This window comes from Dreissena polymorpha, chromosome 3 (assembly GCF_020536995.1).
Source record: "Dreissena polymorpha isolate Duluth1 chromosome 3, UMN_Dpol_1.0, whole genome shotgun sequence".
Taxonomy (NCBI): Eukaryota; Metazoa; Mollusca; class Bivalvia; order Myida; family Dreissenidae; genus Dreissena; species Dreissena polymorpha.
In genome coordinates, this window is record NC_068357.1 from 101,711,386 (window position 1) to 101,726,831 (window position 15,446).

Consider the following 15,446-nt stretch of genomic DNA (forward strand, 5'->3'; position numbering starts at 1 on the left):
AAGCGACAACAATGTAACTTACAGCAACAACAATGTAACTTAAAGCGACAACAATGTAACTTACAGCGACAACAATGTAACTTTAAGCGACAACAATGTAACTTAAAGCGGCAACAATGTAACTTAAAGCGACAACAATGTAACTTACAGCGACAACAATGTAACTTACAGTGACAACAATTTAACTTAAAGCGACAGCAATGTAACTTACAGCGACAACAATGTAACTTTAAGCGAAAACAATGTTACTTACAGCGACAACAATGTAACTTAAAGCGACAAAAATGTAACTTAAAGCGACAACACTGTAACTTAAAGCGACAATAATGTAACTTACAGCGACAACAATGTAACTTACAGCGACAACAATGCAACTTACAGCGACAACAATGTCACTAACAGCGACAACAATGTGACTTAAAGCGACAACAATGTAACTTAAAGCGACAACAATGTAACTTTAAGCGACAACAATGTAACTTACAGCGACAACAATGTAACTTAAAGCGACAACAATGTAACTTAAAGCGACAACAATGTACCTTACAGCGACAACAATGTTACTTAAAGCGACAACAATGTAACTTAAAGCGGCAACAATGTAACTTAAAGCGACAACAATGTAACTTACAGCGACAACAATGTAATTTACAGTGACAACAATTTAACTTAAAGCGACAGCAATGTAACTTACAGCGACAACAATGTAACTTTAAGCGAAAACAATGTTACTTACAGCGACAACAATGTAACTTAAAGCGACAACAATGTAACTTAAAGCGACAACAATGTAACTTAAAGCGACAATAATGTAACTTACAGCGACAACAATGTAACTTACAGCGACAACAATGCAACTTACAGCGACAACAATGTCACTTACAGCGACAACAATGTAACTTAAAGCGACAACAATGTAACTTAAAGCGACAACAATGTAACTTAAAGCGACAACAATGTAACTTACAGCGACAACAATGTAACTTAAAGCGACAACAATGTAACTTAAAGCGACAACAATGTACCTTACAGCGACAACAATGTAACTTAAAGCGACAACAATGTAACTTACAGCGACAACAATGTAACTTAAAGCGACAACAATGTAACTTACAGCGACAACAATGTAACTTACAGCGACAACAATGCAACTTACAGCGACAACAATGTCACTTACAGCGACAACAATGTAACTTAAAGCGACAACAATGTAACTTAAAGCGACAACAATGTAACTTAAAGCGACAACAATGTAACTTACAGCGACACCAATGTAACTTAAAGCGACAACAATGTAACTTAAAGCGACAACAATGTAACTTACAGCGACAACAATGTAACGTAAAGCGACAACAATGTAACTTACAGCGACAACAATGTAACTTACAGTGACAGCAATGTAACTTAAAGCGAAAACAATGTAACTTACAGCGACAACAATGTAGCTTACAGCGACAACAATGTAACTTCAAGCGACAACAATGTAACTTAAAGCGACAACAATGTAACTTACAGCGACAACAATGTAACTTACAGCGACAACAATGTTACTTAAAGCGACAACAATGTAACTTAAAGCGACAACAATGTAACTTACAGCGACAACAATGTTACTTAAAGCGACAACACTGTAACTTACAGCGACAACAGTGTAACTTACAGCGACAACAATGTCACTTAAGGTGACAACAATGTAACTTACAGCGACAACAATGTAACTTACAGCGACAACAATGTAACTTACAGCCACAACAATGTAACTTACAGCCACAACAATGTAACTTAAACTTTATACGATCACTTCTTAAATGCGTAGAAATAAGTATGAAATATGAAAATGTGTTTGTAAGAACACAATCGTGCGTTTTATACAGAAAATATCTGTGGTGACGTTGTTTTCATTCGCAAGTTTAACCAATTCAGGGACTGGAAATACAGTATCAACAAATGACACGATTGTGCACGCTAATCATAAATGGCAACGTAAGCTCAAGAAATTGGCTATTATTGTTTGGCATATTTTCATAAAAAGTAAGCCGAAATCTGCAATTAATATTTGCTAATTTATTTCACATTTAACAGAAAACATATTTAGGTCTACGGAAGGGCTCAAAGATAATACCGTGACTCAGGTATGCTACTACCTACCCGTGAATGACGTTATTAAAATTACGTTGGCAGTGTTGCTTTTGGTAAGATAGATCAAAGGCATTTGTTTATATGAATAAGCTTATCATTCTGATTTACATACACATATTACCATTTTCTAAAATATTTTCAGTACTAGAATAAATAGATATAACGTGTCTTTAACGTTATTTTGTGTATGCGTATTTTGATTTAAAATGCAAATTTTAATATCCGACAATAATTGTTATATAATAACCTGTTATTGTTAGTAGCATTTCATGAACTGCAAATATATAGGCAGTCAATGTTCCCGCTTCATAGAATCATCGCAATAAACTAGGTCAAAACCCTTCTTAAAATCTTCGACGAAGACAATAATTTTAATATAATTTTGATAATATAAAATATGAGCTGACACATATACGTATGCTTCTTGTAATTCTGAGTGTTCACATAAAAGACGAGTACTGCTTTGAAGTTCTCGACACACATTTAAACACGGATGGACGATGCGTCTACTATATACTAGCTCCTTTGGAGCTATAAAACACACTAAAGTATAGTCGTTGCTATGGACAGTTTTGTTATTTAAATAGTTTTCCAGTGGAAACTAATACAATTTTAGAACAAACACGATTGCCCTGGTTACGTGCTATATTATAAATCTAATAATACACATGTGAGTTGATTTTTATTGAAACACTAGATAGTATATATACTTTTTATACCAGTATATACTTCCATTGCTTGAAAAATATAATTAGGGACGGAATCAAACTGTATTTAATATATTTCAAAATAAAATGTGCATCGAATATAAAAAATAATATAAAATACCATATCACAGATCACATAAAGCTGCTTTTTTCAAATTCTTGTGTCAAATAGTCTGCGGATAGCAGCAAATACACACTCGTAAATGATTTTTCTCTAAAAAATACGTGAAGTCATCGACGCATTTCATTGTCATTCCAAGTATCTCTAACCACCACAGCCACCGCCACAACCTCCACCACATCCACCACCACAACCGCCGCCGCCACCACCATCGCCTCCGCCGCCGCAACCACCGCCACCACCACCATCTCCGCCGCCACCATCATCGCCGCCTCCACCACAACCACCGCCACCATCACCACCGCTATCACCACCGCCGCATGCGCTACCGCCACTGTCGTCACCGCCATAGCCCCCGCCGTCGGCATCTAAATTTACGTCCCCTTGCCCCGGGTCGTAATCCTGGAAATCGCCCCCTCCAAAGTCTGCCGCGTCATCGCATATGTCGACGTTATCAACGTCAACGTGAACATCGACGTCAACGTCCATATCATAGTCTCCATATCCCCAACCGAACCCAGGATGGTAGCCCCAACCCCAGCCCCATCCCCAACGCCACGGGCCGCCGAAACCGTACCCTAAAACGGCGCCGGCCAGAAATCCTGTAAGGACAAAAACAAGCGCGTCAGTTGTACTGTTTATCACTAATAACGTAAAGTGCTTTAGAAAGACTTTATTTTAAAACAAACTAGGATCAACTCTTAAGGTGAAATCGACTATGACGATAGTACATACGAAATGCCTGGGCAAAATAAAGATAAAATTGGAAATAGCTTTGCCGCTATTAATCCGATACAAATGGCGAATCAACTTGAAATCCGTTGTAACAGCAACAACGTCTCAAACACATCATAATTCAAGTACCACGAACCCGTTATCCCGATTTAAATTGCGTGATAACAGAATGCATGACTTTGTATCCACATTTAAGAAAACCCTTTAGTCAAACAGTGCAATCATCGATATTAACGAATCCAATAAAACGAATAACACTATTATACACAACAGCTTGATAGCAAATGTAAGCACGATCACTCCGCTTTAACGCAACGCAGCCCGATTGGTTTAGGGACTCTGCGTGCGACGATAAAAAGCGAGCTAAGTACGCGGCGTTACTTTAATTTCGACTTCCTTATTTATAAGCTCATTGGCGTAAATATAAAGATGTGAGGAACGAATGTAAAACTACATGTAAGAATAAGCTTTTAGACTTTTTGCGTCGTGAAAGAAAACAACTGTATGATGTAAGAAACAATGCGTCTATGTTCTGGAGGAAAATAAAACGTACTTACATAAAACCGCGTATACATTCAAATATTTTAGTAAACTACTTTATGACACAGACACTTTGAAAATTAACAATTCTGAAAATACAGAATTAACTGATGCATCGAGGACCTTAATGAACCATTTACCGTACAAGAAGTTGAACGGTCATGGTCCAAATTGACAAACAATAAAAAGTGTGGTGTTGATGGTATTCCCGTGGAATTTTATAAGTATACCTCAAACGAAATAACACCGTATCTATGTAAACTCTTTTACAAAATTCTCGATTCAAGTAATTTTTTCCGATTCTTAGAGAACCATCATAATATGTCCTATTTATAATTCGGGAACAACTAATGACCGTGGAAATTACATAAGCATTTCTACGAAATCCGGACAGTGCCATCTATAATCTCGCCCTCTTTCATCAAGGGCGACACACGACACACGAAGCAATACACGATATTTTGCGCGACAGTCGCGGCAACGCACGATATTTTGCGCGACAGTCGCGGCGACGCACGATAATTTGCGCGATACACGAAGCGACGCGTGTGAATGTACCACGAAATAACGCCCTTGTGTAGGTAGCCCAAAAGGCGACATATCGTGTTTAATATCGCGTGTCGCTTCGTGTATCGCGCAAAATATCGTGCGTCGCCGCGACTGTCGCGCAAAATGTCATGCGTCGCCGCGACAGTAGCGCAAAATATCGTGCGTCGCCGCGACTGTCGCGCAAAATATCGTGTATCGCTTCATGTGTCGTGTCTCGCTTTGAAAGGGCGACGCACGAAACACAAAGCGACGCACGATATTTTGCGCGACACACGAAGCGATGCACAATATTTTATTATTCAAATATCGCCCATGTTATTCGAATCTCGTGCATCGCGGTCTTATTTCAGACCGCGACACTAGACACACGAAGCGATATTTTGCGCGACAGTCGCCCTTGATGAAAGAAGGGCGAGATTATAGATGGCACTATCCGGATTCCGTAGGATCCGTTAAGTTCTGTTATTTATACGATATTCAAAGTATTTTCTGAATAATTAATACACGTTTATACCATTGGGCCGAGAACAATAATAAAATTGAAGAATCGCAAGCAGGCTTCAGACGTGGGTACTCGACAGTTGACAAATGTTTGTGCCTCCAAGCAATGTACAAAAATATATATCGAAAAAGAAAGACAGATTCTATTGTTTATATGTTGATTAAAAAAAATGGTTCATTTAATCATTTTAAATTATTTAAATATCTTGAAAGGAAAGGCTAACATGGTAAATTCCTGAATATTCTGAAAGCTATGTTTAAGAACTTTTTGACGATTTATCTATATTTCTGCGTGAAAACTGTGATTTGGTTGGGTTTTTTTTTCACCTATCAAATTCCCGACATCATTTGTTTAATGTGTGCTGACGACATTGCAAATTGCACGGAAACAAAACTAAAATTAAATGAATTAATTTAATTGCTATATTCTGTCAAAACATAGTCGTAGCAATAGAAGTAAATCTCAATAAAACTGAGATAATTGTATTTCGCGATGGAGGAGTACTAAAAGGCACCGAACTTTGGTATTTTCGGGGCAAAGAAGTCAAAACAACACCAGTATACAAGTATGTGAGGTTTATTTTGACCCTTTCATTATCATTGGAATTGGGACTCAATAAGTTAGCTCCAAAAGCACGATAGGCCATAGTCTCAATAAATAACTTTCAAAGGCCATTTGGCTACTTTTAGCTTCTCGAAATGTTCAAAATCTGTGATATCATAATAAACCCCATTCTTTGTTACGGATCCCAAATACATGTGTGGGGAAATGATTAGAACAAGCAATCCAAACTGTTCAAACCACTTTTGATAAAAAAAATCTTAATTTAATAATAACACAAATAATTGTATTATGTTGGGAGACTTTGGTAGACATCCATTGTGTGTAAATTATTTTACTAATTGTATTAGTTATTTGTGTAATCTTTTACGAATGCCAGCGCATCGTTATCCGAGAAATTGTTATTAACTATTATAAACACTGGATGATGCTGGGCGAATCTGCTGGGCATCGAAACTAAAAATATATGTTTCACATACGGATTTGGTTATGCTTGGATAAGTCAAGATGTTGGTGATAAAACATATTTATATCATCTTTTAAGATACGCGTTATTGATTGCTGCACGCAAAATGGCAAGGCGACGTTTTAAACTCGAGTCGATATCATCATTATAAACATTACAAAAGCCTACTTAACACAGAGAAGAACTTATCAATTGATTTAACGCCAAAATATAAGAAAGCTTTTTCGAAATTTCGAGCCTCAAACCACAAATTACAAATCGAACTGAGGAGAAGCAATAATGTACTTCAAGAAAACAGAATATGTAGTAAATTGTTCTACAAACGAAGTTCGATATCTGGATTGCGAATACCATGCTTTCTTCAGGTGTACCACATACAATGAAATACGATTAAATTATCTTTATAACTAGTATTCTTCGGGCGATTCACCGCTAGATTCCCATTACTTTAAAAAGAGCTCTAATGATGAAACTATGCTAACAAGTTATGTATTTATGTTTATCATCTACTGAAAAATATCAATAACTTATCAAATACTTTCGATATATAAACACTGCATCTGTTTAGTTTGTGCTGTTGTTGTTTGTGTATGTGTGTACGTGTGTGTGGATAAGTTCTATCCACAAATATGTTAAGATCTAAAAATATCAATAACTTAAAAATGTACATTCTATATTAACACAACCCGCATGCATTTTTATAAGCATGTTCTAGACACAAGTCTGTTATGATCTAATAGTAAGTTATAATGTATAACTATGTATTTTGGGTCGGAGGCCTTTGTTAACAAAATAAAATTGACTTGACTTGACTTGAGTAATTAAGCCGATATGCAGAATGCATGATCTGTCTCGTCGGCTCAAGGACAATGCGAATTTGAACTTAAATATTCTAACTTCCATTTTGTTTCAGCTGCATACATTATACCTCATGCCCTTTGAAAACTGTTCATGAAACTTGGGGTAAGGTATACATATGTCATTGAAAAGATGTGCATAGGTCACGAACCTTACATACATGCTCAGGGTCAGGGTCATTTTTGAAAGGGTTTTTTACTTTTACTTTCCGTGTCAAATTTTCTTATCGGAGATTATATTTCAAAACGAAGTTTCGATACGAATTATCTCAATACAACTTTAAGTACGATATAACATTTAATTCTCCTGTGATTCAACGTAAACCTTTTTTGTTTCTTAAATTTTGTAATTGTGACAACGAGGCCGAAGAATCAAGTATAAAAAAATCAAACTTGGCCTAAAATAAAAAGATAGCAGCCTATAATCGAAACAGAATTCCAAAAATCAAATCTGTTCTGTTGCATATGCTTTTACTTGTGACAACGACTTTGATGCACTTGATAATGAAGTTGTTGTTAATGACTTTACTGTAGGGACGCCTTACATTTCGATAATGCCGTAGTGGAGTTTTGTATTACGATAATGTTGTAAAGCAGGTCTTAAATTACGACAATGATGTTTAGGGTGAGGTTTTATAAATATTATAACGATAATGCTGTAATGAGGTCATACATTACGACAATGTTGTAGAGGAGGTCTTACAATTCTGTACGGTAGGTGTTTATTACGATAATGCTTTAAAGGAGGTTCTAAATTACGAAAATGCTGTAGGTACGGTCTTACATTACGATAATGATGTACTCGAGGTCTTATATTACAAAAATGGTGTAAAGGGGGTCAATATTACGACAATTCTGTAAATTAAGTCTTACATTACGATAATTCTGTACTTGATGTCTTATATTACGATGATACTGTAAAGGAGTTTCTAAATAACGACAATTCTGAAGAGGAGGTCACACATTACGATTATTATGAAGTGGAGGTCGTACATTACGATAATGATAAACTGAAAGTCTTACATTACGCTAATTTTGTAGGTAAGGTCTTACATCAATATCCTGATGTTTTGGAGGTCTTACATATCGATAATGCCGAAACAGAGACCTCACATTACGATAATGCGGTAGTGAATGTCTTACATTACGACAATAAGCTATTCAATCGCATGTGTATATACCATGAGTGAAGTCTTGACCACCGCTCGAGCTTTTTCTCCCGTGCTTTTGGTATCCGTTGCTTATAATCGTCGTCTGTTGGTGACCAGGTTTCATCACGGGCGGCTGTTGGTACTGCGGGACGCTTGGGGTGACGGCGCTGTATGGAGGCGGGGGAGCCCCGTTAGAATACGCCGGGGGCGGGGGATGCCCGTTCATATTCTGATTGCTCGCCACAGGAGGTGGTAACTTAAATTGGTTTCAGTTGTTGTTGTTTTTATTGTATTTTAAGAAGATTACCACCATAGCTCAATAGCTTAAATACTATAGTAATCAATGAAGTATCTTAAAAAGGGTCCGAATAGAAGTCTAAGCAACAAACAAAATTAAGAAAATATGTTTAGATTAAATGCAACGTTTATAGTATAACTACTTAAATATAAATTAATTAAATTGACTTTGTAAAATAAGCAGAAATTGTTTAAATTAATGGTTTGTTAAACATTGGTTCAAATGCAACAACGATATATAAAAAAGATAATGGATGCATTGAATGATATGTCTTATATTTCGTGAGTTTTCAACATTAAGACATGTTGTTGAAGAAAAAACTCTACTTACCACGGCAGATATATTTGTCATCCATGACCTACAAGTATAAAATATACATACCAGTAAACTTAAACGTCTTTATATTTGTAAGATTTTTATTTTCGACTTATGAAATTCAATTGATGATATGCATTATTTAAAAAAACTGTTAATTTACCAAAACATTTTGATATGTCCTTTATTGAATAGGCCAAACGCGTATGTTAGCCTATAGGTCACACGCAGACGAACGCTATATAACTTGAAACCAGTCCGCAGGGTGCGGTTTTCCCTATATTCCGCTTTTGTCTGCAAACTCAACTTATGTCGGGGAAAATACTAAATTTGAAATCGCGCAAGTCCACACGCTGGTGCACACTATGTTCGTAAAGGTTCAGTCCTATAGCGGCAGTATTCATTGGTATAGACTGGTATTACGCGCGAAACAAATTTTTAAAAAATGCTAAAAATGGGGCTATAGTTCCGGCTGTGTAGCAAATATCCTTACCAAAATATCGAGGTGCGCAACTTCACATGCTGGTTAATATGTTTGTAAATTGTGATTGCAATACCATATGACTCAAAGGCGACGCCAGTCTAAAAATGAACAAAAGCGACGACAACTCCGTTTGTACCGAAAACATACGAATCAAAATACAGAAGTGCGCAGGTTTGCATGCTGGTTTATATGTTTCTAACGAAGTTAGCCCACAAACAGCCATTTAATAGAGTAACGTGCGAAACAAGTGTTTTGTTTTAATATAAACGGGCCTTAACTGCAGGTTTTGCGAAACACTTTGAACCAAAATCTCAAATTCACTCGCTGGTTAATATGTTTGTAAAATGCCAGCCCTCCAGGATCGTTTAATCCATATAGACGCATTACTTTTTGAGTTACGCGCAACACAAATTTAACAAGATGATGCTTTGAATAAATGCTTCAATCTGGGATAACCGACAAGTTTTACCTTCTTCATTGGTCAAAGTCAAACGTATTTAAGTGTGAACATAAAAATGAATCCAGGTGATGTGGATATGTCAACCATGCAATAATCAAATCTTTGATGCAGGAAGTAGTTATTTTAGACGAATCACGTTTTTGCAATAACCAGGAGTACTGATGCTTCTGAATTATTGCAAGTCCAAACGTAGTTCAATGTCAAGGTCGAAGTGAGGTCATGTGATTTGGATGTGGTGAGAATGTGCACTGATAACAAACGTGCAACTAGCAAAACTTTGGACCAGGCAGTGTTGATTTTAGAAGAAACGCGTTATTTTAGTGTATCTAAATATTTAGAAATTCTGAATTAGTCTTATTCCAAAATAATTTCAAGGTCGAAAGTGAGATCAGATGATGACGGTGAGTTTATCCACATAAATTAAAAAATCGTATGAACGATTATCGATGATATACGAAAGGCGTAATTTTGGTTGAACCAAGAAATATGGACCTTCTTCAGGGTGCTCATAGATCCATCCATGCAAGTATAAAGCTTTGTAGCACGCGGCGTTGATTTTATATGAAACGAGTCATTTTTTTGTTTACCAAGAATTGGTATCTTCTGAATTACTACAAGTCAACATATAGGTCAATATGACATCAGCAAAATTTGAAATGTGGTGTGTTGAAAGTGTTCATATAATAACATCCATTCAAGCATCGAAGCTGTGCTGGAATTATTGAGAGGAAACGTGCCATTTAAGGTAAACCTCAAACGCACGGGCGAACGCAGGGCAGATGTATCTATAAGCTAAAATGGGCCGCAACTCAGGATAAGTCGAACATTTTATGATCAAACTACGGAGGTACACAAGTTCTCACTCTGGTTGAAATAATAGCAAATGTTCATCACTCTATTTTTTAAGTTACGTGCGAAACAAAAATGGTACAGACGTAAGGAAAAATGTATAAATCGTCATAAAATGAAAGCATACAAATTTACCCCATGGCATCCCCGTTGGGACACAAAAAGAAATGCAAAGGAATGGCTATGGTTCCCCAAGGCGTCCCTTGCTGGACCTACTGCGGGAACGCTATCATGTAACTGAAGCTTAACTTCTTGGGGATCTTCTGGGGAGAGTTAGGGATCCGCTTGCAGACGGGTCCCACTACCAGCATGCTGCAGACGTCCTGAAAATATAGCTTGCGCATTTCATGCTGGTGATTCGGACACATCAATTCCGTCAACAGTAAATCATATGGAAATCGATGTACTCGTCAAGAAAACGAACATTTACGATTTTTTTTTATTTGTATTTGTCATGCACAGTTCGTGATAAACGTACGTGTTTTTCTGTCACTTAAACGTTTTATAATATTATTAAGCAAGCCACTAGCGTACTGCCACGCTGCATAATGGTGAAATCATTTGTCTTCAGGCATTCAGAAATCATGTATTTGAACTTTACTTAGAAAAGTTGTGGTGATATGTTCCGTGCTGCCAGTTTATATCAACTAAAAAGGTTTATCTGTAGAATTGTCGACCATTAAAAACTCACTTATGACAATAGCTTCTAATTAGAAATGCCAAAGACGTTAACCCGATAGTTTTTCTTTTAACACGCCCTGAATGTCGAGTTAGACCTCCCGTGATGTTTACCTAAGCTAGTCGAACACAAGCATATCGGGCCAGCGTTTCACGGAATGCTTACCTTAAGCACGGTATACGCTATGGGGGTCTTCTTCTTCGGCGACTCGAACCAGGCAATCATGGAGTCCTGGAACAGCACCACGAACACCTTTTTCCACTTGTTGCTTCCATCACTGTAAACCATATAGCCCGTCTTACATGGCCGACTGGAAGCTAGAAATTGTATCAAGACTTGTACATTAGTGTTAGTTAGTATCAGTTACGTGATTTTTAAGGGGCAGCGAATGAAATACCATTGAGGATCATGGTCCTGAAACATGGTTTATGTAGCGCTTAGCAGTGTGCAGTCAATCAAACGGACCGTCAAAGAGGACGGTCTATTTTCATTTGTTTAATGATATCATTTCATTAATTGTCCCACGATATTTACCTAATACAACACAACACGATAAATAATATATAAAAAAAAATTCATTACTATGACGTCATTACTTAAGTCTTTAATGGTCTCGCAATATTTACCTACAATAACCCAATAAAAAACAAAACAGTACGAAAGGTAAGTAATTGGTAACCATAAAAAATGCATATTATCAGTAGGTGATTGCAAAGGATTTTTCAGTAGGTTTAAGCGAGATTTTGATGTCTATGTTATAAAGATGGCGGGTTGATATTTACATCTATTACATAGTCGTAACATTTTCGTTCATGTGAATGCTTTATTGCATTACATGCATTTTAAGATTGCCTATTATATCACACCATTATTCATGTCAAGTTAAAAAAGTTATTGATGGTGAAATTGGTCTGCATGTGGTCAAACGTATAGCTTGGACGAAAAAGCACACAATTTTAATTTAGATCCATGTCATCGAAGTTATAGTTGTTTAAAAAATGTCGAAGATAAACTATGATTAAATACTTTAAAATCTAAGTCACATACCCAATAATCTTCGTTTTATAAATATCAGCCGCTTTGGTTTAAACGAGTTAAATGCTGCAATTGTAGTTTTAAGTCGTATAAATGCGCTAAAATATTGCAAACCAATAATTTCCGTTTTAGCCGACTGTTTATTCTGCTTGGTTTGCGTATCAGTTGTTGTTGTAAACAAGGGGGTATTAAGAAATAAAATAAAGTTAATTTAAATGCATATGAAGCTAATAGCAACACAATGCGTATAATTATGTGAGTTCTGATTAATGTTAAAAAACTTTATATAAGAAAATTATTATTAAATTTTCTTTAAGCATATTTTATAAATAGAATAAAGATACAATACAACATTCGACTGTGCTTACACAAATAACATTGTTTCTGGTTGTAATCTGCAGCGTAATCTGCAGTGCTAATCAATGCTTTTTACTTCTGCTATTACAAATGCTCACATTGAAGAAATCACCAGTGTGCCCGACAAGTTTTGAAAAATGGCATCCGTGTTTATTAAATTTGACTTAAATCCTCAATAGACATTTAATGGATATAAAAATACGTTTTTTCAATATTATTCATTCCTGTCAAGGAAAATGAGTTCTTGTTAAGTTACGTACGTAGCACATTAAAATGCACAGAATTCGACTCTCTTCGTGATGTTGAATGCTTATTGAAAGAAAAAAGCTACGTGGACTATTAATAACAATATTAAGCCAACTTCTTTCAATTTTATAGGTGCGTCTTTATTTCAGAAACAAGGTTTACATGAAACCAAATAATGTTATTTTGAAATCAGGATGGAGTGGACCTCATAAAATTAAAAATAGAGGATCTTTGTCCTTACTTATTGTGCTTTACTGGTTCAAATAAAGTTCAGTCCGCGCAGGCTTATCAGGGACGACACTTTCCGAATAGATTTTCGTTTAGAAGAGACATACTTTAAACAAAAAATACCATAAAAGCGAAAAGGGTCGTCCCTGATTCTTTGACGAAACTTAAAGCACATCCATTAAGCCGAGTTAGTCTGGAGAGAAGCTCAATTTTATAGTAATGTAATGTTATTGTTGTTCTGATAGTTTAAACCTTGCAATAACATTTACATATGAAAGATTATACAGTTATTTAGGTGTCCTGTCATACTCACGCTTGAAGGTTGATCGACGGACACTGGTGCTGTTACTGCAGCCCATTTTAAGCGGAAACCCACTTTTTATGTATACACGTTATCCAAAGTATTTACATTCGTATAACATGTTTATATTGCTCAATTAACCACCATACCGAATATATTTATATTTTCTAACCTCTGTAACACTCCCAAATCAAAACGAAATGTTTAGAACTGTCGGAACATTCCGATAATTATCGATGTCCAGACGTTTCTGTGTTAGTAAGATTACCGGTATAAAACTATAAATATATAGTGTACCGCAGATACGAGAAGATATTGTACCTTCAAATACAAATCAATCGCAATGAATAAGTAATATTATATTTTCGTACTTTATTCGAGTTGTGGTAGAATACGGAAGCAAAATAAGAAACAACTTAAAATGGACATGCAATTAAGTCGGCTTTATAGCAACGTTTATTGCGTTTAAACTTCACCTATTTCTTAATTACCAGGCAAGGACTTGTAGTAGATTACGTCGCAATAATTCATAAATTAATAATGCTTCGTAAAAGATAGGTATATACTATTGTTTATGACTTTTTGCCATTATTGAGTAATTCAGCACGCATTTAATACATACACAATCCGTTTTTGTTGTTCCTTTTAATGCACATCTGTACCATTTAAATTCAATTAAAAAGCATGTTCACGATTGTAATGCCTTCTTGATATTAATTTTAATCTTAATAAGACAAGTATTATATGATCATCAAATAGAACAGGTTGTACGCACTTTATTGCGTTTTGCAAGTAAATTAAGTTGTTTTATATGAACAAAATGCAGTGTGTTTCTTGATAAATGGGAAACAATTTAATTTACGGAGAATCGTACGAATCATACAAACATAGTATTATATGACCGTAGCAGAACTATTAAACCGGATATTAAGCAACAGTAGAGTAGAAGCTAGTGTGGCCTCCATCGCAACACTTCGATCTGTATCAAATAACAAGTATCCCTGCGTTGGCTTCTGCAATAAACAAAATCATAAACTGGGCGTTACAGAAATTAAGCATTAGCGCGCTTTTAGGTCGTGGAAGTGACACACGCCCGCATTTAAATTGAAAAACATTAATGTAGTTTCCGTCAATAGTTTTATTATAAAAGCATATATTTCCTGCTTTTTGAATATCACGTTGTAAATATTTTATACAGCATGTTTCACAAAATAATAGTAAGGCAGTTTTTTTCAGTGATACACCATTTTCATTCCCTCTTTCGCTATTTTTAAACCAAACCCCTCTGCACATGAGAAGTACATGTATACATGTATATTTCACATAGACGCAAACGGAACCGGATTTGGACAATTCATTAAGAGAAGTGTTTGACTTTAAGGGGCAGCTATTTGTAAAATTATTTCAGTCACGACAAAGACTATTTCGCATATAGCATTGTTAGTTATGTGAGGTTAACCTTAACCACTGAATGTTTGTGAATATCAATTTTGGTGTATGTATACCAATCAGAAAGTATTTGTTTACAGCTGTTTCAGTAACCAGCTTTGGTGACACGTGTTTTGTAATAAAAACAGATGGCTGACATCTCGATGCTATATTCAAATACGTATAATTAAAAAAATAAATGTTTACCACGGTCATCGGTGTATTAAAACGTTTAACAATCAAGGTGGACTTTGCGATATAACAATAAAGTACATTTGTAACCTTTTAATCAACAGTGTTGATATGTATGGCGCATTAAGCTTTGCAGTTAATGTGCACATATTTAAAAAAAGATATGAACGATTTACCGCACGATACATATGTGGTTTAAAAAACGTTTACCAAACTTAAATGGAGCATATCAAATGAATGTGTCCC

The 15,446-nt window shown here is 35.8% G+C and overlaps 1 protein-coding gene across 1 annotated transcript; it reads right to left on the reverse strand.

The window, feature by feature from the left end:
- Window positions 1–2,771: 2,771 nt before the first annotated feature.
- On the reverse strand, window positions 2,772–13,788 carry LOC127873587 (uncharacterized). Its single transcript, XM_052417458.1, has 6 exons — window positions 13,593–13,788; window positions 11,579–11,730; window positions 10,870–11,057; window positions 8,957–8,984; window positions 8,359–8,584; window positions 2,772–3,569 (listed from the first exon to the last, which is right to left on the reverse strand). Exons 3-6 carry the CDS (start codon window positions 10,872–10,874, stop codon window positions 3,112–3,114), a joined length of 717 nt encoding a protein of 238 aa, XP_052273418.1. The 5' UTR covers window positions 10,875–11,057; window positions 11,579–11,730; window positions 13,593–13,788; the 3' UTR covers window positions 2,772–3,111.
- Between the last annotated feature and the right edge of the window lie 1,658 nt (window positions 13,789–15,446).

Coding starts and splice junctions, on each gene's coding strand:
- LOC127873587 (XM_052417458.1), bottom strand. Junction 8,585..8,956: donor TGACAAATATATCTGCCGTG/GTAAGTAGAGTT, acceptor AACCAATTTAAG/TTACCACCTCCTGTGGCGAG. Junction 3,570..8,358: donor TGGTCAAGACTTCACTCATG/GTATATACACAT, acceptor TTGTCCTTACAG/GATTTCTGGCCGGCGCCGTT.